Genomic DNA, 25,933 nt, shown 5'->3' on the forward strand with positions numbered 1-25,933 from the left:
GCAATATGCAAGTAGGAGAAAGCACCTTTGCGTGCCCGCATTGCAGTTTGCTCTGTGCGTTGCAGGGCACGGCGCTGCACAGGCTGCAATTGCATTGCATTGCATTGCGTGAGAGATTTGCAGTTGCATTGCACGGAGGGTGTGTGCATTGCATGGAGGGTGTGTGTGCATTGCATGGAGTGTGTAGTTGCATTGCACGGAGTGTGTTGTTGCATTGTACGGAAGGTGTGGTTTCATTGCACGGAGTGTGTGTATGTGCATTGCACGGAGGGTGTAGTTGCATTGCACAGAGTGTGTGTGCATTGCATGGAGGGTGTAGTTGCATTGCACAGAGTGTTTTTTGCATTGCACAGAGTGTGTGTGCATTGCACGGAGTGTGTAGTTGCATTGCACGGAGTGTGTAGTTGTATTGCATGGAGTGTAGTTGCATTGCATGGAGTGTAGTTGCATTGCATGAAGTGTGTGTGCATTGCATGGAGCGTGCTTTTTGCATTGCACGGAGTGTGTAGTTGCATTGCATGGAGTGTGTGTGCACTGCACGGAGTGTGTTTTTGCATTGCACGGAGCGTGTAGTTGCATTGAACTGAGTGTGTAGCTGCATTGCACGGAGGGTTTGTGTGTGCATTGCACAGAGTGTGTAGTTGCATTGCACGGAGTGTGTTTTTGCATTGCACGGAGCGTGTAGTTGCATTGAACTGAGTGTGTAGTTGCATTGCACGGAGCGTGTTTTTTGCATTGCACAGAGTGTGTAGTTGCATTGCACAGAATGTGTAGTTGCATTGCACGGAGTGTGTAGTTGCATTGCATGGAGTGTGTGTGCACTGCACGGAGTGTGTTTTTGCATTGCACACAGAGTGTGTGTCTGAAAAGGAAGCTGGCTTGGCGGCAGCTTTGTCAGGACTTCTTTAGGGCTTCTGGCCAGCGTCGGCCCTGTAAATTTACATATCATGATGGCAGCACAAGATGCCCCCTGCCCAAGCGGGGGCTGGAAGCTGGCAAGCAATAGCTCAATACCTTTTGCCCATATTCCCATTTTATTTAGGGATCCAGTTGGATATCGTTGCTAAAACATACCACTTGCCTATGGAGAAGCTGTCTGCCTTGAAGGAAGTTGTTTTGTAATACTTCCTCTGTAGCAAGTGATGCTTCATCAGATCCGATTAATCTTCCCACTAGGCCAGGCTGCCTACGGCCTGAGGTCCCCTTACCTTTGTGTACGCCTACCAAGTGTGGTGAAGGCAGATATCAGGCGATGGTAGCAATTCCTGAATGTATGCAATAGTAGTTCGCCATGGCAGGATACCTTGAACCCGTACAGGGATTTTCAGGTTCATGCTGGTGCTGCTGGATCTTTGCCCTTTGGTTTTTATTTCAAGGGCTGCTGGTGTGCAAAGCTATGGCCTCAAGCCCGGTGTGGTGAGGCAATCATGTGACATAACTTTTCTTGAGTTTTCCCCATTGTAGTAGCAGTTCACATGTGGCCCGAGGAGTTCAGTGACCATCAGATCTGCTTTTGGTTTGTTAACCAGGTAGTGGTGAGCGTCTTGGCAAAACAGTCCTCACGCTCTAGCACAGTCTCTGCCCCTCCGCTCATGCTTTCGAGCTGCGCCGCTAAAGGTTTAATATTGTGCTTTCTACTCTCCAAATTACGGGATCCTCTAATGATGTCGCTGACACTCTATCCCATTTTCAGATGAAGCGCTTCAGATCCTGAGCTCCAGACTCAGCTATTGCCAGACTTTTCCAGACCACCGGTGGCATTTTGACAACAATTAGTAATTACAGAGAGCAGCAGCTTCCATTTCCCCTTCTGCTTTTAGCTCTTATGGGAAGGCCTGGATGGATTTCTTAGCCTTAAGCTGGCAGTCCTCAGCCATTCAGATGAATTGGCCCCCATCCTCTGAGCAGATCCTGCAGTATTTGGTCCACCTGCTGCAGATTGGGCATGCGGTTATAACTATCAGAATTCAGTCCGCTGCAATGTCTGTTACACTGAAGCTTTATTTTTCGGAGACCCTTGTATAAAGTTTGTAGTGCGCAGGGCCTTGGAAGGTTGGAATAGGCTCCAACCTCATAGGACAGTGGGCAGGAAGTCGGTCAATTTTACATATGCAGTATCTTCAACAAGTTAAAACTTGTCTGCTGGTTAAAGATCAAGGCGAGACTCCTTTCAGTAGTCCATTGCATTTTTGCACTGAGGGTTGGGAAATGGTTGTTGGAGCCAGCACGGGGCTGAGAGTCTGGAGGCTTATTGCTTCAGGACTTTTCCTTATCCTTTGGAGCTTGTCATTAGAGTTGGGAACTCAAAAACAGACTTGGTGGGCAGGAGTGCCACAATCAGGCTTCCCGCCACAGGTGAGGAGGGCCCTTGCCCGGTTATGGATAACAGAATATTTGGCTTTTTATTCCCTGGGGGCTGGCCCGCTCCTAGTGCATGAAAATGGGTTCCCATTAGCCAGGCATCAATGTGCTTACGTCGTGCACCAGTTATTACGGCCTATGGCTTGCTTACCGCTGAACACGCCTCATTCCTTACGATTAGGTGCTGCTGCAAAGGCTGCACACTGGGGGCCTGTCAGGAGACAGGATTGTGAATACGGGTCATTGGAAGTCTGATGCTGACAAGGGTTATATCAGGAAGTGTCACAATGATGTCTGTGCTGATGCTTGTCTGTTATTTCCTTTTTTTTTTTCCCCCCATAGGAGCAGCTGTGCACATTTGGGCCACAGCATTGTACACTAGGCTGGCAAGCATGTTGACAAGTTTGGACTGCGGTGCCATCTCAGTCTTCCTGCCCATGTGAACATATACTGGATGTCCAGATGGGGAATGCTTTGTGAGGAGATGCTTCCTTTGGTGCGGTCGAGTGTGACCTGTGCAGGTCCTCCCGCAGTGCTGGTAGTACAGCTGGGCGAGAATGTTTGCTGTCTTCCTCCAGCATAAGTCTGCATCCCTGCATGCAAGAGGGCTTGGATTGAGTTGATGGCAGCTCTCCCTGGACTCAAAATAATTTAAGGCATTGGTTCAAGGTGGTCTGGAGGGGGGGGGGTTGGAGCACCTGTTCCCTCCAATGCGCAAAGATATTCCATTAAGGGAATCCAAGGATTCGCCATGCTTTTGTCGACCCCTTTCGAGGGGTGGGGCCACGCAAGAGTCCCTGGGAGCATTTGGGGGTGAGCTTGAGTCTGATCCTGGTTCATTGCTCCCCCACGCTGTTTATTTGTACTGACGATATGGTGGGGCCCAGTCGTCAGTGCTGCCCTGCTGAGGTCAGGTGCAGCTAGTCGGGAACCAATGCCTAGACAAACTACCACCGAGCAGGCCAGAAAGCATGTTAATAAGGTGGTGGACAATAGAATAAAATAAATAAAGTAAATAAAATAAAATAACAAATAAAATAGGTCCTTGCTTTAGGTGGTTCTGTAATATTGCACCCTGCTATTTTCTTCAAGGCTGTTGCCCTCTTTAGGGCAGATGGGGCGCATCTTTCCCCTATGGGGAACGACACCTGGCGGGATGCGGTTGCCTTGGGATTCATTGCTCCCCCGCAATGTTTGCTGGTACTGACGATATGGTGGGGCCCAGTCGTCAGTGGTGCCCTGCTGAGGTCAGGTGCAGCTGGTTGGGAAGCAATGCCTAGACAAACTACCACCGTGAAGGCCGGAAAGCGTGTTAATAAGGCAGTGGAAATAAAATACAGGTCGTTGGAAATTGAATGCATTCAAAGGTTATGTTCGTTAACATTATTGGTGTCTTTCAATTTTTGCTTGTTTTATCTTAGGTTTAGCAGCTGTCCGCATCTGGATGGTGGGGCACAGCCTCATGCATTGGGCTGGCATCAGTGCACGGCAGTCTGGATTGGGACCGGGTCTTGGCCTTCCTCCACATGTGCAGTTGCCTTGGCTGTCCAGACGGGGAATGCGCCGGCCAGAATTCCTGCCACTGATTCGGAGGCAGGTGCTGCTGGAAGGGCCGCCCACTGCTGTTGGGGTGCAGCTGGGTGAGAACGACCTGGTTTCCATGGACTGTTTTTTCACCACGTGCTGCAATTTTGGGTGACCTGGAGAAGCTGCGGGCAGTGGTGCCGACAGCAAAAATATTTTGGTCAAAGCTTTTGCAACGATGTGTTTGGAAGGGTAGTCGTTGCCCAGCTGCCACTGAAAGGGCCAGGAAGCGCATCAATTCTGCTGTGTCTAAAAAGATCGTTGAGCTGGGTGGAGATGTGATTTTTTCACCCTGAGATTCTTTTTCAGGTGCCATCCTTTTTCCGAGCTGATGGCGTGCACCTTTCTGCTTCTGGGAATGAGGCTTGGATAGGTGCGGTGGTGGCCAAGCTGAGGTCTTGGCTGGGGCTGTGAGTGGTTTGGCGGTGAGCTGTGGGCTCCATGGCGGTTAGGCATTGGTTAATTTGGTTCTTGGAGGGGTAAGTGCCTATCCCTCCAAATGATGCGGAAAGGGAATTCCGTTAAAGGAATCCAGGGGCTTGCCATTCTTTTCGTCCTTGTCCCCGGAGTCGGACTTGGGCCGTGCAAGCCCCACAGGAACATGAGGGTGAGAAGTGAGGGACTGTTGCCCAGCTCCATTTCCTCACCCAATACTTGTTTCCCACGCTGGCTTCCGCCGGAGTCTGGAAGGCCAGCTCTGTCCCTGAGGGCAAGGACAGATAGTCATAACCAATGCCTAAGCAACCACTCACATTTTTTGTATTTTGAATAAAGTTGTGGCCAAAATTATGCCAAAAACCTTAAACAAAAATTGATGTGTGAAGTGTGAATTTTTTTTGGGGGGGTGGCATTGTGGGACTCAACACGCAAAGCGTGTTCTCCCTAACAGAGAGCACGTGTTGCGGTTGGGGGAACAAGCCACCCTGCAGTGACTAGGCAAATTTGGTAAGGAACCCAAGCCTTTAAGTGGTTAAATTTGGGTTGCTGGGGAGTTTTGATTGTTGCCAATTTGGAGGAGGGGTAAGAGTCTTTAAATACAGGGGCCAGACGTTGGACGTCCTCTTGGCCGTTTTGCACCGGATCACCCGCCCTCCCTCCCTTTTATAGGGTGGTTTTTCTTGATCACTTGACCTTGCTATGCCTGTCATGGGGTCGTCCGCCTTGGAGCGGGGGCCTGGTAGGAATTTTGCCATTTGGCTGATTGGCTGGTGCCATTTGGTTTTTGCCTACTGCGTAGCAAATCGTCACAACTTGTAAGGTTGGCGGTTAGGCATTGGTTAAATTGGTTCTTGGAGGGGTAAGTGCCTATCCCTCCAAATGATGCGGAAAGGGAATTCCGTTAAAGGAATCCAGGGGCTTGCCATTCTTTTCGTCCTTGTCCCCGGAGTCGGACTTGGGCCGTGCAAGCCCCACAGGAACATGAGGGTGAGAAGTGAGGGACTGTTGCCCAGCTCCATTTCCTCACCCAATACTTGTTTCCCACGCTGGCTTCCGCCGGAGTCCGGAAGGCCAGCTCTGTCCCTGAGGGCAAGGACAGATAGTCATAACCAATGCCTAAGCAACCACTCACATTTTTTGTATTTTGAATAAAGTTGTGGCCAAAATTATGCCAAAAACCTTAAACAAAAATTGATGTGTGAAGTGTGAATTTTTTTTGGGGGGGTGGCATTGTGGGACTCAACATGCAAAAAACGTTCTTTCTTTCTTTGGCACCAATTGGCCAACCATGCCCAGAAGCAAGGCGTCTGGTTTCTTCAGAAAGGTATATTTAAATACCTTTTTCATTTCATTATAGATCATCTCTCAGAATGCCTTAATCTTTGGGCATGTCCACCAAAGGTGAAAGAAAGTACTTTCTGTCTCCTTACATTTCCAGCATTTATTATCAGGCAAATGGTAAATTTTTGCAAGCTTGACTGGTGTTATGTACCACCTATAGATCATTTTCATTAAATTCTCTTTTAAGGCATTGCATGCCGTAAATTTCATACCAGTGGTCCATAACTGTTCCCAGTCAGCCATCATAATATTATGTCCAACATCTTGTGCCCATTTAATCATAGCAGATTTCACCGTTTCATCTTGAGTATTCCATTTCAACAGCAAGTTATACATTCTTGACAAATTCTTAACTTTAGAGTCTACCAGTTCTGTTTCCAATTTTGATTTTTCCACTTGGAAGCCTATTTTTTTGTCCAAATTATATGCCTCCATTGTTTGATAATAATGGAGCCAGTCTCGCACTCTGTTTTTTAATTTTTCAAAAATCTGCAATTTTAGTCTGTCTCCCTCTTGTTCCAAAATTTCCCAATACTTCGGCCATTTAGCCTCCATATTGAGTTTTTTCTGAGCCTTTGCTTCCATTGGTGACAACCATATTGGGGTTTTATTTTCTAACAAATCCTTATATCTTATCCAAACATTAAACAATGCTTTTCTAACAATATGGCTTTTGAATGCTTTATGTGGTTTAACCTTATCATACCACAAGTATGCATGCCAACCAAATACATTATTGAAACCTTCCAAATCCAACACATCAGCGTTTTCAAGAAGCAGCCATTCTCTCAGCCAGCAAAATGTGGCTGATTCATAGTAAAGTTTAAGGTCTGGCAGGGCAAATCCACCTCTTTCTTTTGCATCTGTTAATATCTTAAATTTTATACGAGGCTTCTTGCCCTGCCAGACAAAACTAGAGATATCTCTCTGCCACTTCTTAAAACAATCCATTTTATCCAAAATTTGCAATGTTTGAAACAAAAACAACATTCTTGGCAAGGGGTTCTATAGATCTGAAGGGTTCTTCTTGCTTTGGATTGGCATCACTACTAGGTGACTTTAAGCAGGCTGCTACTTTGTTCATTTCTTCGGTTATTTGGGAATAACCATACTGGCCTACTCTTCAGGGCTGTTTGCAAGATTTCTGAGATTATCCATGTGAATCACTCTGAGTGTGTGATGCTTACTAGAAAAGCTTTCCAGCATGCATGACTCAGCTTCTTAAGCAAAGAACATGGATTCATCAGGTCAGAGTGTTGACATCCCAAATTTTGCAATTGAAATGCCTCTTTAATGAACCACATTTGGGATTTGTATTAGGAAAGGAGGATAGTTTGCTTGGAGTATGGAATGTTAGGTAGGGAGGAATGTTGCATATATGTTTGGAATGTTGGAGTGTTAAGGTATGGAATGCTGGGACTTTAACAGGAATTTAGCTGGTTGCTGTTGCAAGAGAGTGGAGAGTAGAGGGAATAAGCAGAATGAGAATGGGTTTAGGAAAATAGTAGTTCTAATGACTTTCATCCCAGTCTTCAGTTTTCTGTGAATTTGTTTTTATTCCTGAAAGAAAGACTCTGTTGTTCTAGAAGTACATATTAGGTAGTTTCTCATTAAAATGCAAAGAAAATGAAAATTCTAACTGATCCCTAACTGCAAAGCCTCTCTTCTACCTGATGTTGCCAGGTAAAATAGAGTTCACGTGGCAGGAGGTGATGATTGGCTTTGAGAGCTCCCTCCTCATGTTCCCCATCAACTTGCTCATCGTCCAGATCTTCAGGAACATCCGGTCTCAGCCTAAGAAAGAGAAGAAGCCAGGGAAAAGTGGGCGAGTGTCCCCCGACCTACCTGCGCCTCTGCACCAAGCCACCCAGAATGTGTCACTCACTCCGGAGGCTGTGATCAAGGCAAGCCACGTGACTATACAAAGCTGCCTTATGCTGAGTCAAACATGCTTTGCCTACAGAAGGTGCCATCTCCACTTAGAAGGGTCAGGGAAGGACAAAAGCAGAAGGTCGCAGTTTCAATCCCCAGCACCTTCAGGTAGGGCTGAAAACAAGCTCCTGCCTAAAACTCTGGCAGCCACTGCTAGTCAGTCTTGAAAATATCAGGAAGCTTCCTATGTTCTCTGTTTGAGATCCTGCCAGTCAGAAGAGACAGTACTGACCTACATGAACGAAATAGCCTGACCTGGTAACAAGGCAAGCTTTCATGTTCCTGTTGCTCCACCTGACACTGGGGACTCTGATGAAATGGTTTATAAACTCTCCTAAATTTAAATAAACAATCAAACAAGACTCTGGGCATGATGATTTTATCCACCCACACGCCCCATTCTTTAAAGTGCAATGTGTATTTCTTGATTTGAGAATCTGGTAAACTGCTGTTCTGGTTTTGCAGACTGCCTTGGTGCCTGGGATTTCTACCCCAAAATCCTCCTTTGATGGCTCCACTGCGCCTGTGCAATCAAGGACACAATGCCTGAGCAGTATAGGCTCAGTTTCATGATCTCCTCCAGCATTTTATTTCTTTGGAAAAGGAATTCAAGTTCTGGTAGATCGTGGGGTGTTTCTGGTAGATACTGGTCGATCTCTGGATCTCCTTCCCCCCAAAATAAAAAATAACTTAAAAAGCTCAACAACTACTGCTTCCTCAAAAAAGCTCAACCACTCTGGCTTCCTAAGAAAAGCTGAACAACTTTGCCTCTCCCAAAAAAACTGAATAACTTTGGTTTTCCAAAAAAGCCCAACAACTTTGATTCATCTAATGACAATGGGTAGAGCACGGTCAGTTTTTTTATACTGTGAGTATATCACAATCTGTTGGGAGTTGGACATCCCTGGTACTGTATATAGGAACAAAGGAAACTGCCTTATACTGAGCCAGACACAACAGTCCATACAGCACAGTATTGTCTACACTGACTGGCAGCTGCTGTACAGTGCTTTCAGGCAGGGTTCTCTCCCAGTCCTAACTGAAGATGCTGGGTATTGAAACTGGAGCCTTCTGGATGCAGAACAGGTGCCCTACCACTGAGCTGCAGCATGTGCCCTAATTGCAAGATTCTGTTCATCTTTCTTTTGGGGGGGATGGTTTTTTAGGGTTTGGGCCTGGATCAAGGTGGGGAAAACCTTGCATGTTTTCTGCAAGAAACCAACACAGATTGTATTTTCATAATCTTGGCAAATTTTGATTTTCTTTCCCATTGCCATCATATCTTTTGATTCCATACAGGATATCAGGCGAATTGCCAACTCCCTGTTCAAAACCCTCAAGGCCCCATTGCCTTCCCCAGACCCTGATTTTGGCAAATCGACTGACATCAACAAGCTCTTGGCCTTGGTTGAGGACATTATCTGCCAGCAGAACAGGATCGGACAGGAATTTTATGACGAGAGCAAGAAGAAAGATGATCCAATTATCATCACCCTCGGCTTGGTGGATTTACAAGGTAAGTTACAAGCTGGCAATTTCCAATGCGGCAAAATTCCGGTAAGTGAAGGTGATAACAGCTCCCAAGGACACAGAACCATCTGGCAGGCAACACGGTCCTAGCGGGTGACATGCTCACTCTCTGAGACAGTTCACCAGGGCCAGCCTGAGACATTTTGCTGCCTGTTGGGGCAAAAAATATATCTTAATTTCACACATATGTTCATTGGGTTGGAACTGCTGGTGGCTGACCAGGAACAAGACCTTGGGATTCTAGTGTGAGGCAACTGTGGAAAAGGGGCAACTTTCATGTTAGGAATGATTAGAAAAATAACTGAATATAAAACTGCCAATATCATATTGCCTTTATACAAATCTATGGTGTGACTGCATTTGTACCGTTCTGGCCACCTTAACTCAGAAAGCGCAGTGTAAAGTTGCGAAAGGTTCAGGAAAAGAGCAAGCAAAATGATCGAGGGGTGGAGCAACTCCCTATGGGGAAAGTTTGCTGCGTTTGAGGCATTCTAGTTTACAGAAAAGGTGAGTTCGAGATGACATGCAGGAATTACAGGAAAAGAGTTCCTGACAAGTAGCCATCCAACCTCTGTTCAAAAGCCTCCCATGAAGGAGAGTCCGTTCCACCATGAAACAGCTGTTGCAAATGACTGTGTTCTTCTAATTTCCAAGTAAACAAGTTTTAGTTTTCCTCTCCCTCTAGAAAAGACAAGGACTCCAACTCCAGAAAAAGGAGTGGGTGAAAGGCTGAAGCATCGAGACTACAACCGCTGCCTCTACATGCAGCTGCAGCATGTGGAGATGGAGATGGAGCTGTTGGGGCCTCATAGATTCCAGAGCCCACAAAGCTACTCCCAGGCTGTGAGGCAGGTTCGGCACATGAAGGACTTCCTGGAAAGCCAGCTGTGCTCTGCAGCATCCATCAGCGAGAGGTAAAATGATGAGTTTGGGGAAGGTCCAGGGGCCTCATGCCATTGCCCATGCATTTATCTTACATAAGAACATTTACAAGCTTTATCTTGTTGGCTTTTTCCTCATAGGACTCCTATGAAATAGGTCTGTTATTCTGAGTTTACAGTTTGGGGAAGGGAAAACTGAGGCCAAAAATCCACCATAGGGCCACAGGTTGTACTCAGCTAAGCTTTGCTCAGATTAGACCTACTGAGATGAATAGACCTAAGTTAATTGTGTCATTTGATTTCAGTGGGTCTACTCTGAGTATGACCAGCAATAGATGCAGTCTAACCAAAATGTCATAAAGTAGCGTGCAGGCCTTTGAGTTCACTAGAACACTTCATCAAGGAAGAGAGTAAACAGGGTGGGGGAGGAAAACGGGGTGGGGAGAATGAGAGAAAAAAGTTAGCTCATGTGAAGTCATGGAGTCTGCAGGATAGAATTAAGATGTTTTAAGATGGAGTGGGCCAAGGAAGCAGACATTCAAACCCCTGTTTTGAAAATTCAATAGTTAATTTGTCAAGAGATTTTTATCTAAGGCCACACAGTGAGTGAATGACTGAGGGATGACAAGGACCATATCCGTACTATACTTTTAAAGCACTTGTTATCTTTTTCATTTAACATTCTGCCCCCTCCTGGTTAAGTTGCTTATTTAGCATTTTTAACCACTGCGCTGAGCTGTTGTCTATGTTGTGTAACCCTACTGCCCAGCTTTCTTGCTTCACCAGAGGCTCACCAACTCCCAGCGTTCTCGGAGATGGCAAGAAGGAACCAACACCCAAAGGCCTGCCCTGGTGGTGTGTCTTCATTGGCTGGTCCCTGGTGGCCATTACCAGCGGCGTATCAGGATTCTTCACAATGCTGTACGGGCTGCATTATGGGAAGGACAACTCCATCAAGTGGCTGATCTCCATGGCCATCTCCTTCTTTGAAAGCCTTTTCATCACACAACCCTTAAAGGTAGGCTCCCCTAGGAATATTAGAAAGCTGTCCATCCAGCTCAGTATTGTCTGCACTGACTGGCAGCGGCTCTCCAGGGTTTCAAGCAGGGGTCTTGCCCTTCTTGGAGATTCCAGGGAGGGGACCTGGGGCATTCTGCATGCAAAGCAGATACTCTACCACTGCCCTTCCTTTTCATCAAAGGCTTTAGTTACATAAGGTTCAATGGCAGAAGCTTCATTTACATGTGTGCGCACAAGTGGGAATGTTGGTGAATGGTCACAGCAGGATATTCAGGGCTTGGAAATGAAGAGGAGATATGCATTGCTCACCAAGGGTTTTGTTTCTGTGGACCAGTTGCAGAAGGGATGGTATGGGAGCCTCTGGATATGCACTTTCATTTATCTGCTTTTATCTGCTTGTTCCTAGCCTAAGGCCAAATCAGGGTACCAAGAGGCCATCTAAATATATGTGGGAAGAATTGCAGGGCTTTGTTTTGTCTTTTAATTTAATGTCTATACTACAAATGTAAACTGGTTTCAAATCTCTTTAAGCATGAGTCTGAACAAAGAGAAGCCTGGAAATTGAAGTTATTGGTTTAACTACAGAATTGCTGGCACCTTCAGAAACCATAGTTCTAACGGTGCATTATCTTAATTTGATATGTGGAAGGCAAACTTCACTAATCAGTGGCATACTATTTATGCTGTCTTCAGAAAGAGTGAAACAGATTCCTGGTGGCCAAATTTTCCAATATTCCACAGGCTTCATCTGCATTTAGAAAACACAATAACTTTTCTGCCAATGCATAGTGTCAGAAATAGATATTTTACACTAAGCTTATCTGTGCCAAAATATGTTTCTATATCTGCAACTACTGTTTTCCAGGTACTGGGGTTTGCTGCTTTCTTTGCTCTGGTTCTTAAAAAGGTGGAACAGGAAGATGAGGAAAACACATCCATCAATGGCCCATTGTCTGCCCCAGGTAACTTATTAAGCTATTTTAATAACACGGCCTAGAATAACATTAGCCTTCCCTAATCTGGTGTCCTCCAAATGTAGCTGAACTATAACTGTCACCAGCCCTGGCTATTGGTCATGCTGACTGTGACTGATGGGATTTGGTGTTCAAAACATCTGGAGGGCTGCTGATTGGGGAAAACTGACCTATAATTTATTTCCCCTGGCTTTGCAAAATATCACGACCAGGCTTTGATGGTAGGACAGAGAAAGCTAGAAGTAGTTGTAGTTCCAATTTAAAGTCCTCCTTCTGTTTGCCACCCATCAAGCTCCCAAAAGAAGGGGACTGCGGAGAAGGCCTTCTGAGGACTTTCTTAACAGCTAGGCAGGTTCATACAGTAGACTTGCCCCTCAACTTCTAAAGGATTGAGGAAGAGCAAAGTGCTGAATAGGGGCAAGTCTACCAATAACTGCACAATTTGTGTAACCTGCATGTGCAAATAGTTGCACACTCATGTTATTCACATGTAATGTTCAATTGTTATACAGTCTGTGTACCTATGCACATAGTCGCTGAGCTGTACAGATCAACAAGTGTGCCCTCTTTCATGCAAACACTGGAACACAGGTAGAAACAGTTTGAACTTGTGTTCAGTACATCATGCGAACAAGCCTGATATCAAGGGACATCCTCTTCTGCAATTTGTGGACCATAAGGGGCAACCAGGACTCAGGAGCATCAGGTTTCCCTTGTGAAATTGCCTCTTGTTGTCACATCAGTTTCACTGGCAAAATTAGCACGCTGTACTGGACACCTGCCCAGTTTCCTTGTCATCTTTGAAAAGTGGAAGTTTCACTGGCTGTACAGCAGAGCTCCTCGCTCCACTTAGGCCCTTTTCTCGCTTGTGCAGAGATCTATTTTTATCTCACCTTAAGCCAAACATATTCTCTCCTGCCCATTTCAATAGCCATGATGGGTGTTAGATCACATGCACTGTTTGATATCGATGACCTTTTCTTTGCTCCAGTCAGTCTACGCTTTTTTGTCCATAATCCAAGGTACTGGGTAAGTTTGTGCTATTTTCCATTTCTAAATAATTCAGCTTCTCCATTGAAGTTCCTAAAGGGGTTTTTAAATGTGTATCCTTTGTTTTCCTAGTAAGAACCCAGTGCAGGTTACATAAACAATTGTATCAAATAAGCATCTTAGCCTAAAACAGAAGGGCAGTCAGCATTAAAAACCAGCTTACGGTGGGTGATGGAAGACTGAGTATTTATAGAGAGTTGTGGTTTTTTTAAATCAAACTATCGTGCTGCTGTTTTATAATTAACAATATACTGATAGATGTTGTGGAGGCAAAGTGCAATCTAATCCATGTTTATCTGGAGGTAAGTCCCATAGTTTTCAGTAGGGCTTTCTCCCTAGTAAGTGTCTTTAGGATTGCTATACATGCTTAACCGAACAGTGAGTCACACTGAAGTCATTGGTTTCTCCTTCTGAGTCGACAAACATATATAAGATCGCACTATTAATCAGCTAGTGCGGGGGGGGGGGGGAGGGGACCTGTTACTGGACTCCAACTCCCATCATCCCTGACCAGGCTACTGGAGCTGGTGGGAATTGCAGTCCAACAACAGCTGGAGGACCACAGGCTTCCCACGTGCTGAAGAAGTGACTACAAGGAGATATACAAAGTAGCCTGCAATCCTTCCTATCTGTCTGTCTATAATTGTGCCTGAAAATGGTCAAGAAACCAAAGGAGCTTTTATTGACTTTGTATTTGAAGGTTCTGGCCTTGACCTACAGAGCTCTAAATGAGCTGGGTACCTAAAGGGGTATGAACGTCCTTGGGGCACATCGTACTGTTGCTATTAAAATGTATTTTCTGTAGCATGAAAAATAAGTAAGAACTTTATGCAAAAACAACCACAAACCCTGCCCCCAGATTGTTGCTATTTTGGGGTGGGTTTGATAACTAGAATGTGCCTTTGAGCTCCTGATGATGCTTCTTGCTTGCCTGGATAGACAGGGATGTGTGAGCATTGTTGCTCCACCCACTTTTGCTTCTGACCCTCCCCACCACTGAAATGTGACCATTGGAAGGATACCTAGAAGAGAATGATTTCTCGGGCTGATAAAGATTCCCCATCTCTGATGTAGGCTATCAAAACTAGCTCTAGGGCCAGTCTAAATTAGGCTTTCCCAATGGAAACTGCACTTTTCATACAGCCAAGAATGTGCTACCTGAGATTGGTGACATAGGCCTATTGCCATTGATTCACAGTCTCCAAATATTGTCCCTCTCCTATTGTTTTCAGCTGATAAATTCCAGGGTAGTAATAGGCTGCTGCCTCCTCTTCCTGTACAGGTGACTCAAACCCTATCTTTGGAGCCCGCAGGGACAGCGGAAGCAACATCTACCAGCCTCCCCCTTCTACTGACATTGAGAAAATGAAGAATAACCGCATCAAGGAGCAGAAAGCATTTGCCCTGATTAGAGAAATATTGGGTACTTTTATGATTGCATTCTAAACATACTGTGAAGGGAGAGAGAATGGGCTTTAAAAGGAGGCATGAGTTGGGTAGTTACTTATTTCCTCGTCAAGAAGATGAGGACAACAGGTGACACTGATTCACATAAAATGTGCTTGTCTAATTTATATGTATGGATGCACATTCAGAAATGATTACTGTAAACGTAAATAGAAATACAATAATCTCACCATGGGGAAGACTGATCAGGTGAACTGTGTGCCGGGTGGTGCTGTGGTCTAAACCACCGAGCCTCTTGGGTTTGCCAATTGGAAGGTTGGCAGTTTGAATCTGCATGATGGTGTGAGCTCCTGTTGCTCTGTCCCAGCTTCTGCCAACCTAGCAGTTTGAAAGCATACCAGTACAAGTAAATAAATAGGTAAGGTACCGGTAAACGTAAAGGGAGTGGGTGGCGCTGTAGCTGGAAGGTAAACAGCATTTCCATGTGCTCTGGCACTTGTCACAGTCCTCCATGCGCCAGTAGCAGTTTAGTCATGCTGACCAGATGACCCGGAAAGCTGTCTGTGGGCAAACACCGGCTCCCTTGGCCTTGAAAAGCTAGATGAGCACCGCACCCCATAGTTGCCTTTGACTGGACTTAACCATCCAGGGGTTCTTTACCTTTTTTACTGCTTGCTGTTGATGGACAACTTTCAATGCCCCTTCTGCCTTGAAACAAGGCCCTCTCTTCTTTATAGGGTTATTTATCTTTAAACTGGATTTGGGCTGGGCAATAGGGAACTCTTCAAATAGAAGATTGTCCTCTGGGGCATTAAAAACAAACCAATAAGGACATGCCCAGTTAAGAGACGCTATTATCTTAAGCGGTCCACAAAGTAAACATGGGAGGTTACCTTAGGGACCGTAAGCACAGTACAATTTTGTGTGTGTGCAAGACCTTAGTATTTAAAAATTAGAACCAAATGGAAATGAATATTGCCCCTCATAAAAACATATGCCACAGTCATTATGCCATAATCCTAACCAGTGGAATCTTAACCATATCTAATCAGAATTCAATAGGACTTACTCCCAGGTAACTCAATTAGGATTAGGGTGGCAATGTTTGCTGTTGTGTTCTTGCACATTTCTTGAATTGTTTTTTAAGGTGTGTTTGCAAAGGTACAGAAAAACCTGTGTTCGTGCTACAGTTGCACAAAGTAGAATGAGCCATTTGCAGTGCATTAGCTCCTGTCTGGAAGCACCTTTGGAAACCTATTGGGTTTCTTCTTTGCTTTCCTATTGTTTTGCTCTCCTCTCCCCAGCCTACTTGGGTTTCTTGTGGATGCTGCTTTTGGTTGCCTATGGGCAGCGAGATCCTAACTCCTATTACCTGAACAAACACATTGAGAACAGCTTCACAGACGGATTCCAAGACGTCTTCAGTTATCAGGACTTCTTCAAATGGGCCAGAACCACCTTAGTCAGCAACTTGTACAGCTCACACCAAGGTACAGAAATTCATTTCATTTTGTTTCATTTCAGTTATTTATTAGATTTCTATACCACCCTTCATCCAAAGATCAGAGGCAGTTTACAATATAAAAACACAAAAATACATAACAGAGTAACAAACAAAAAGCCCATATATTGTTTAATGAGCCAAAGGCCTGGGAAGAGTCCCAAAGCCCAGATACAGAGGCATGGAAGGCTGCATTTGGCCCTCTGGGCCTTAGGTATCCCATCTCTGCTTTAAAGCATCTCCTCATCCAATATACTGCTGTCTGTACCCCAAAGTCATCAGTGGAAGCCATTCTGCAAGTACCCCCTGAGAAAGTGGCTGTAAGAGAGAGGGACCGTCTCTCTTGTGGCTCCTCTGTTACGGAGTGCTATATCTTGGGATATTCACCCGGTGCTTACATTAATTTATTTTTTTGGCAGCAGACACTGCCAAACTGAGACACTCAGTTCACTAAGATGTATTTTTTAAGGGCTTTCTTGTTTTAGCATGGACATATTTTTAATTTATTACTGGAATAATTTTAGGCTCAGCTGGCTGCAATTTCATCCTTATGGCAGCGATGAGGAGACTGAAACCTAGGGACCAAATGTGCCCCACCAGGGATCTCTGTCTGGCATTCAGACTCTGGCCCAGTAGGAGATGCGGCCCTTTGACTGAAAAAGATCTGCCTTTTTAAGGATTTTAGCCTTATGAAGTTTTTATACAAGCAAATACAGTTAGCATTGCATTGTGCTGCCTCAGTTGCTGCTTCTTAGTCTTGTTTCTTTGCATCTTGTGCTTTTATTACGAGGGTTTGCTTGTCACTCAGACAACATTGCCATAAATAAAATAAATAAAATGAGTAAATATAAAACTGTTGGTAGGGTACGAATTAACTTTGAAAGCATTACAAATGACTGTGGAAGGATTTGCCTTTTCAAACACTTTCTCTCCCCCTCCCCCCCTTAAATTTCAACAAGGCTTTATCACAGATGGCAACTCCAAGCTGGTGGGCAGTGCCCGGATTCGCCAGGTGCGAGTGAAGGGCAACACCTGCCCAATAGATCCCAAACTGCAGCTGACGGTTGGCAAGTGCCATGCTTCTTATTCTTTCGACACGGAGGACATGGCAGACTATGGAGCGCACTGGAACATCTCTTCCCTTGATAACTCATCAGAACTCAGTTCTGCATGGCAGTATCAGAGCCAGTCCAAACTGAGAGGGCACCCAATCTGGGGCAAACTGGCTGTCTACAGAGGTGGTGGATATGTGGTTCACTTGGGGACAGATGCCCACAATGCCTCCAGGTAGCTTATCTCTGCTTATTTGTGCTTCCACTGTAGTAGTGGTAGCAGTAGTAGTTTAATCAGTTAGATTAATTCAGGGGTTGGGAATCCTTGGCCCCACCTGGTTCTAGGGTCCCATCCCACCCATTAGCAGTTCAATGGGAAGCAACCAATCAAGAGAAGATGGGGTGTTGATGTTTTGCAAAGCATGCAGTTGCAGCTCCAGATTTAGTACAGATTGGGAAAGTCTTAGCAGAGAGATAAACTTACGTTTCCTTGCAAGTATGCAGTGTTTCTGCATTTTTTTATTGCGTCCATGCCATTTCCAGGGTGTGACTGCATTTTGAAGTTTGGGACTTTGAATGACAGTTTGGCAAGGCTTGCATTTCAATGGTGTATTGATATTATTTGTATTCTTCTCCTGGAGCTATAGAGTTCTTTTTACCTTTTGCACAGTCAAGCCAGATAAAGTGGGGTTGAGGGTGTCTATGCTGGCTGTGGCTAATGGGAGTTGTCTTTCAAACCATCTGGAAGGTGCTAGGTTGGGAAAGGCTAGTTTAGACCAATGGCTGATCTAAGGGCATTTTGAATGCTCTGGATTGAATGCTTTGTTAGTGCAGGAAATGCACTAACTGCTGGATCTTCAGATTGGATTTGGTGACCTCTTGACTCCTTAGCATCTTAACATTTTTAGGACCACAGCATGTGATTGCACATTCCTCACTTTGTATTTTGGCAGAATCCTCCAGTACCTCTTCAATAACGTTTGGCTGGATACATTTACGAGAGCTGTGTTTGTTGAGTTCACTGTCTACAATGCAAATGTGAACCTCTTCTGCATTGTAAGCCTCATGTTTGAAACCAATGCCTTAGGTAAGAGCCTGACATCTGTGCCAGTGTTTTCTTGTAAGAAAAAAGCAGTGCCTACATTACTCTGGGACATTTTGTCTCCACATTACTGTAGTAATGCAATACCAACCAAGCATATTACATGGATACAGTGAGCCAGACAGAAAAAGGAACAGGGTTTCCATACCTTTAACAGCTACAATACATAGAAGAGGGCATTTCAGATTTATGCAGTTTGTCTTAACCCTCCACAATAAGCTGTACCTGCTGTCCAACAGAACAGAATACTGACTTCTGCTTTGATTTCGCAGGGGCCTTCTTCACGCGGTCTGAGCTGCAGAGTGTCCGGCTTTATCCATACACAGATGGTCTGCATATCTTTGTGATAGCAGCAGAAGTCATTTATTTCCTCTTTGTCATATACTACATGGTGGGACAGGTAAGGATATCAGACTGGATCAAGCCAATGGTCCATTTGCTCCAGCATCCAACAGTAGCCAGCCACATGCCTCTGTGCGCAGTAGCACTCTTTTGCTCTTGGTTCTCAGCGACTGGTATTTAGAGGCATGGTACCTCTGAACAGTGGAAGGCATTCTCTTCCACCCTGAGCCAGGAAAGCGAACCTGGAATTTCTTGTGCCACAGTTGAGAATAATGCTGCTAAACCAGCCTTCCACAAATTAGTCCTTCCAGATGTTTTTAAGTGAAACTCTCACCATCCCTGGCCATTGCCCATATTCGCTGAGGCTGATGCAGCTTGGAAGTCATCAACATCTGAAGAATACACAGGTCCCCCACGCATTCTGGAGACCAGACACCCATATTGTTTGGTCACATATGTTCCAGGGCTTGCGAATCCTATCAGCAGCCTGGCTGCCACCAGCCCTGACACTTAAGTTTTCCTGATTATTATAGTGCTTGTAACTCCTGCTGCCAGTCAACTGCCACACCTTGCAGGCACGGACTAAGTAACCCAGACAGTGTAATTGTATAGATGTCTTCTCAGAAATAAGTACCACACTTAGTTCTATGGGACTTTGTCCAGGTAGGTGTGCAGAGGCTTGCAGCCAAAGACTTGTAATGAGACAGCTGTCCTTTTTGTGACCACCCTGAAGTTTTGGGATGCTGTCCTACAAAGTGATTGGGTTTCTCTTTTGCATGAAATTTCCAGAACATCATTGGAGATAAAGGAGTACCTAAGGCTGCATTCAGACAGCACTTTGCTCCATTTCCCTGTCATTTCCGTAACTGTTGATTTCCACGTTTTATGTGATCTTTCACATGAAGTAAAAGCCACTTTTGGAAAAAGAAGTGGAATCTAGAAGAAATTTAGTGCCTTTTCCTTCTTTTTTTTGTTCCAGCAAGATTTTATTTGCAGCCATGTTAACTCAGGAAATTGCATACAGTTCCTACTTGCCGTTTAAAATTTAGGCCACCCCAAGTCTCTGCACATGCATCATGAATATGGTTGGGAATAGATAACAAACAGTTTGCAGAGCAGAATGCTCCTTGTGGAATAGGCTCGTCATCAGAAGTGTTTTCCTTAGCTTCTTTTCCATGTTGAATCTCTGCAGGTCAGGCAGCTGTTAGAAAGGAGAGGCAGCCGCCAGCCAGAAAAAGCTGGAGACCCTCTCTGCATTCCAGCAGCTCTCTCACTTAACTGACTGTGTGCTCCTTGGATATGAGGTCATGCTTGGCTAGTCATCGAAATGAGGTTGCATTGTAGCAACACAATCTGCCTTTCTCCCTAACGATCACTTAATGCATTCTTTGGAACTGAACACCTTGTTCCTGCAGGGAAAGCTCATGCGCGCTCTGAAATGGAATTACTTCCGAAGCAAGTGGAACCTGTTGGAACTGGCCATCATTTCCATCAGCTGGAGCGCCCTGTTGGTGTTTGTAAGACGGACAATCTTGGGCTTGCGGGACATCAGCTACTATCAGGAGCACAAGGATGAGTAAGGGCTCCCCATCCTGCCACTTTGCAAACTCTCCATCCCGTCAGGGGTAGAAAAGGGAAGAATTTTTAAGCAGCATTTGTGATCTGTGGATGCTCCCTGTGGAATTTGATCTCTGTGGATTCCAATGCAAACTGACCTGATTTGCATCTCCCAAATATAATTATCCTTTGATTTTGGCGCTTGTACAAATGCTGCAGGACAGTCCTTGGCATTAAAGAGTACCAAAATGTATTAAAATAAAAATGTATGGTTTCAGAAAAAGGTCTTTAGAAAAATGTGGCTTTAGATTTTTTTGTTTGGAAAAAGTTTTTAAATACAAGTTTTTTATATAATTTTGTGGATGTTTTTTTTTTTAAACTGCAAGCTCAAAATGGATGGGATGGGTCATATGAAATTCACATAGACCTTTTTTTTTTTGCAAGGCGTTTTTTCAACTTTGTAATAGCTACTGCTTGCATCCATAAAGATTATATAAAATACAATTAATGTGCAGCTCCCAGGTTTTTGCTCTGAGAGAAGCTGCCCAATTTTTAAGGACTTATGTTTCAACTAGAAAAGAACGGATTGGTTGACTTGCCCAACTCCACCTTTCCTCCAAGAAGCAGCTCAAGGAGACAAACATGATTCTCACCTGCCTTGTGAAGCAGATCAGGCTGAGAAAGAAAAAAATTCAGTGAACCTTGTGGCTGAGCCAGTATCTGAACCTAGGTCTCTTCAGTCCCAGTCTGACACTCTAACCACTACACAACACTGCCTCATTACCGGTGCTGGCTGGGACTGGTAGAGCAGAGAGCAGGGAGGTCAATGACAGGCAGTGCCAACTAATTCTAGTTTAGGGAAGTTTTTAATGTTTAATGTTTTATTGTGCTTTTAATATTCTGTTGGAGCCGCCCAGAGTGGCTGGGGAAACCCAGCCAGATGGGACGGGTATAAATAAAAATATTATTATTATTATTATTATTATTATTATTATTATTATTATCCTCTTCCCTGGTGAGTTTTAAAAAGCAACACTGAGACAAAAGAGGAGGAGGGAGCTGACATCTAGAGAGAGCCCCAGGACTGGTTATAAGGAAGGAGAGGGGCAGGCAGGCAAGCAGGTGGAGGGTAACTAAGGTTGGTGGAGCCGTGCTCCATGTGCCCTAACAGAATAGCCTCCACAATGTCATAACGATTCCCATATTCCTTCAGGTTTGCAAGCTTCAATCAGACAGCAACTGTTGATGCAGTTCTGGGCTACCTGATTGCCTTTCTGGTTCTTCTTGCCACTGTGAAACTCTGGCATCTCCTGCGGCTGAACCCAAAGCTGAACATGATCACCTCAACCTTGAGGAGGGCCTGGGGGGATATATCAGGATTTGCAACTGTGATTATAATCATGTTCCTTGCCTACTCCATAGCGGTGAGTACCCATGTCTTCCATCTATTCCCAATCGGTTTTCTGGCTCTCGCTCTCTCCCCCTGCCCCCTACCAAGCCTCCATAATTTGGATTAGTTTGCTCTTTTTTTTTTTTTAGAGTCCTGTCTGTTATACAGATGTAGTGAAAATGGTACCTTCCAGATGCTGTTGGACTACAATTCCCATCAGCCCCAGATATCAAGGATGATGAAAATGAGTTCAACTTACTATACACTCGTCACCCTAAGGTCCCAGAGCAGGTTACAGCCATTTAAAATACAACATTAAAAACAGCTTGAAACAAATTACAACCCAAAGGTGGTTTCTTTCGGGGGAAGTCATGACTCTTAAAGTGGTATGAGCGCTTTAAACATATGCAGAAGCTGAGGCCTAAAGCGCAGGGGGCTTGTGAAAGCAACTGGCAGCAACAGTAATTATGTTTTCAAGCAGGGCTCATTTCTCAGTTGCAACCTCAGCTTTAACCTAAACCTTCATCTCTGCAGTAAAGAGACACCAACCGCTCCAATACACCCTGTGTCTAAGCAGAAAAAAACCCATGTGTATTATGGAGAACCTAGTCTGCGCAGTCATCTCTGTCACTTGCTAACTGGCCTTGTGATTTGGGTGAGAAACTGTTTTCCTCCCATTTTTATAATTTGCAGACAAACTTGATATACGGCTGGAAGTTGAACTCTTACAAGACCCTGTTTGATTCTGCGGAGACAATGGTCAGTCTTCAGCTTGGAATCTTCAACTATGAAGAGGTATGGTTTATCCTTCAGAGGTTTTTTTTCCTTGTAACTAAGGTTGAATTAAATGAAATGAACCACATATCTGTTGTCTTATTTATTTAGCACCATCCACACGCATAGTTTTTCCAACCCCATCTTAAACTATCTATATTTTGCAATGCCGTTCTCCAGCCAATAAATTTGTACAAAAAGCAAATGCTAGGGTAAAGTGTGCATGGCCATGCATCTATCAGCAAAAGTAACATTCAAAAATGTATCATATTAGGGAACATTGCCTTGCAAACATGTGTATATTAGGGAGAAAATGCATATAAACATGTGTCTATTATGGGGGGAAATGCAGTAAAATGCTGGTGAATTTTCAGGACTTTTTTTTTTAATGCAAACTACAGTGGTACCTCAGATTAAGAACTTAATTCGTTCTGGAGCTCCGTTCTTAACCTGAAACTGTTCTTAACCTGAGGTACCACTTTAGCTAATGAGGCCTCCCCCTGCCGCTGCACCGTCGTAACACGATTTCTGTTCTCATCCTGAAGCAAAGTTCCTAACCCGAGGTACTATTTCTGGGTTAGCGGAGTCTGTAACCTGAAGGTACCACTGTAATGCGAAATGTGGAAAACTGAACTTAGGAAGAGAAAAATGAGAAACGGAGAGAAAATTAAATGTACAGATTCACCCATCCCTAGTTATCATAAGACAACCTTCCTCAACCTTGTTTGATTCTCATCTCCCATCATCCCCAGCCAGCATGGCTGATGGTCAGCAATTATGGGAGTCCGAAACATCAGGAGGGCAACAAGCTGGGAAAGGCTGTGGATGGGTATTGGGACTACTGTAAGTGGTTTACCAAAGGCTTCATGAAAAGGCAGGTTTTGAGCAAAGCAATAAAGGTGAAATCACCTTTTGGGGTTTTGAAAAGCAGTTCTGGGTATAAAGGGGAAGAAAGGGGAAGAAAGGACGAAAGTTGACTAAGCCGGAAGAGACCTTTGGACAGGTGAGGGTGGTGGAAAAGGAGGAGCAAAAGTCACAGACAATGATACATTGGAATGGGAGAGGTAAGAGGGAACACATTTTTTTTACTTTTCATAATGCTACCCCCTGCTCCCACTGAAGTACGGTAGTATAACTTGTACATAAAAAAACAGCAACACATATCTTAAGCATTAAAGGTAAAGGTACCCCTGCCCGTACGGGCCTGTCTTGCCAGACTCTAGGGTTGTGCGCTCATCTCACTCTGTAGGCCGGGAGCCAGCGCTGTCCGCAGACACTTCCGGGTCACGTGGCCAGCGTGACAAGCTGCATCTGGCAAGCCAGCGCAGCACACGGAACGCCGTTTACCTTCCCGCTGGTAAGCGGTCCCTATTTATCTACTTGCACCCAGGGGTGCTTTCGAACTGCTAGGTTGGCAGGTGCTGGGCCCGAACGACGGGAGCGCACCCCACCGCGGGGATTCGAACCGCCGACCATGCAATCAGCAAGTCCTAGGCGCAGAGGTTTTACCCACAGCGCCACCCGTGTCCCTACATCTTAAGCATTACTTATCCTCAAAATATACAAGGAAGCACTCTCTTCAGTATTAAGGCAGAGTGCATTTGGGCAAACATGATGCTTACACAAGACACCAGCAAACTGAAGTGTTTAAATAATTCACAAGTACTGTCCCTGAAAATAATGTTCTCTTCCCTGAAGAAGATAACAATATCCCTTATTGTAACATATATGTCTCTTTCAGGTCTTGGACTACAATCCCATCTTGGGCTCCTTCTTAATTGGCTCCTGCATCATTTTTATGACATTTGTGGTGTTGAATCTCTTCATTTCTGTGATCCTTGTCGCTTTCAGTGAGGAACAGAAACATTATCAGGTTTGTCCACAGAAGTAATATGTGAATTTCCACATTTAAGGATGCCATCTGCCCTGGTCTGTACATATATATATATACTGGGAGATCCCACTAATCAAGGACCTGCACAGGCCGAGTTCATATGTAACACTACTAAACCATCGTTTAGTACTACGTACAGTGGTACCTCTGGTTAAGAACTTAATTCGTTCCGGGGGTCCGTTCTTAACCTGAAACTGTTCTTAACCAGAGGTACTACTTTAGCTAATGGGGCCTCCTGCTCCTGCTGCGCCACCGCCGCACAATTTCTGTTCTTATCCTGAAGTAAAGTTCTTAACCTGAGGTACTACTTCCGGGTTAGCAGAGTCTGTAACCTGACGTGTTTGTAACTCGAGGTACCACTGTACATGGACATCAGGCTTGCCTGCTCCCCTTCCACTCCTCCCATTACTTTCATTTTCAAAGAATGTTGTCCTGTTTGAACCAGGAAACCTGCCATACAACTAATTGTGGTAAATTTCAGAACAAGCCAGTTTCAAACTGTGGATTGTGATGCTAGTTTGTTTAAGTAACTGGTTTGTTTAAAGCCAGGATTCCTGGTTCATACAACAAAACAAACAGATAATTCTTACAGAACAAACATCTGTAGATCTCTGCCTACTGTGCAGGACTCGCCACAACTCATCCATGAGACTAAACCATGGTGTTAGCATTAAGTGTGGGGCCCTGGCCTGGTTCACATGACACAGTAATCCAGTTTGCTTCTCCCCAGTCTTTTTACTCCTTGCTGCACTAAGCTAAGCCACGGTATGGCTCAGTGTGCTGTCCAAACCTCATCTTGTGATTGAGTTTACTAACTATGAACTAGAATTAAGAATACCCCCCCCAATACATTTTCCTGTTTGTCTTCTTCTTTTGGCAGTAATTTTCAGTATCTGTCTGCAGCCTAATCACATGCACATTAATCAGCAGGTTTAGTTTGGCTGACGATCACTCATAAGGAAATTCACATACAGTATTCTGGCCACACTACAGTTTACTGCAGTGTGCTACCACAATGTTTAACATGACTGTTTTGTGTTCTACTTTTTCCTGCCTGTAGTTATCATCATCACCAGAAATTCTACACAAGCCCAGGATGCAATTCACTGTTATATCTATACTCATACAAACTGTATTGTGTGTGTCTCTTGTGTGCTTTTTAGGCTTCTGAAGAGGAAGAGATTGTTGACCTAATGCTGAAGAAAATTTGCAGCTTCCTTGGAATAAAATGTAAAACTGACCATAAACCAGCCTCTGACAAGAAACTAGAAGAACCTGTGATGAGCAACTAACAAGTGGTCTTCTTACCAGCTTCAACTTACAGCTGTTGCAGCTACCTTTAGATATTGTGGCTTCCATGTTTGTGAAATGTTGTGGCAGACAGCAGGATTACTTCCATTGACTGAGGTCTTGATGTGCTCTCCAATAATTGTACTTAAGATACTGGCCTTAACTCTGTACTGATAGATGTGAAAACGAGTGCTTGACAGAACTATAGAACTGATGCTTGCTTGATTATGCATACTGCTTTATTCTGTACTTATTCCACAGTGTAGTATAATAAAAGCTAAGAATCCAAAGCATTGTTCAGCTTCATTGTTTATAACAAATTATAAAATCATTACCAGTTCAATTCATAATTTATTCTTAGAAAATGCTTTATTTGGAAATGTATAAAATTATTTATGGTGTGGAGAAAATGGTTGAGGAGGAAACCTCTCTGAGTACTAGAACTTGGGACCATACAAGAAAGCTGAATGTTGGAATATTTAGGACAAATATAATACTTCTTTACACAGCACA

The 25,933-nt window shown here is 44.4% G+C and overlaps 1 protein-coding gene across 1 annotated transcript in view; it reads left to right on the forward strand.

Moving 5' to 3' along the window:
• PKD1L2 (polycystin 1 like 2) overlaps positions 1 to 25,710 on the forward strand; it is a 57,140-nt gene extending 31,430 nt beyond the window's left edge. The window contains exons 29-43 of the mRNA XM_053399564.1: positions 7,408 to 7,628; positions 8,956 to 9,172; positions 9,872 to 10,100; positions 10,854 to 11,085; positions 11,953 to 12,049; positions 14,394 to 14,534; positions 15,823 to 16,008; positions 16,979 to 17,306; positions 18,025 to 18,158; positions 18,446 to 18,573; positions 19,931 to 20,091; positions 21,286 to 21,496; positions 22,156 to 22,257; positions 23,978 to 24,109; positions 25,294 to 25,710. Of these exons, the coding sequence (XP_053255539.1) occupies positions 7,408 to 7,628; positions 8,956 to 9,172; positions 9,872 to 10,100; positions 10,854 to 11,085; positions 11,953 to 12,049; positions 14,394 to 14,534; positions 15,823 to 16,008; positions 16,979 to 17,306; positions 18,025 to 18,158; positions 18,446 to 18,573; positions 19,931 to 20,091; positions 21,286 to 21,496; positions 22,156 to 22,257; positions 23,978 to 24,109; positions 25,294 to 25,422 (2,648 nt within the window). The 3' untranslated portion in view covers positions 25,423 to 25,710. The remainder of the gene's footprint in view (positions 1 to 7,407; positions 7,629 to 8,955; positions 9,173 to 9,871; positions 10,101 to 10,853; positions 11,086 to 11,952; positions 12,050 to 14,393; positions 14,535 to 15,822; positions 16,009 to 16,978; positions 17,307 to 18,024; positions 18,159 to 18,445; positions 18,574 to 19,930; positions 20,092 to 21,285; positions 21,497 to 22,155; positions 22,258 to 23,977; positions 24,110 to 25,293) is intronic.
• The last annotated feature ends 223 nt before the right edge of the window (positions 25,711 to 25,933 follow it).

The sequence above is a fragment of the Podarcis raffonei genome, chromosome 8, assembly GCF_027172205.1.
Source record: "Podarcis raffonei isolate rPodRaf1 chromosome 8, rPodRaf1.pri, whole genome shotgun sequence".
Classification (NCBI taxonomy): domain Eukaryota; kingdom Metazoa; phylum Chordata; class Lepidosauria; order Squamata; family Lacertidae; genus Podarcis; species Podarcis raffonei.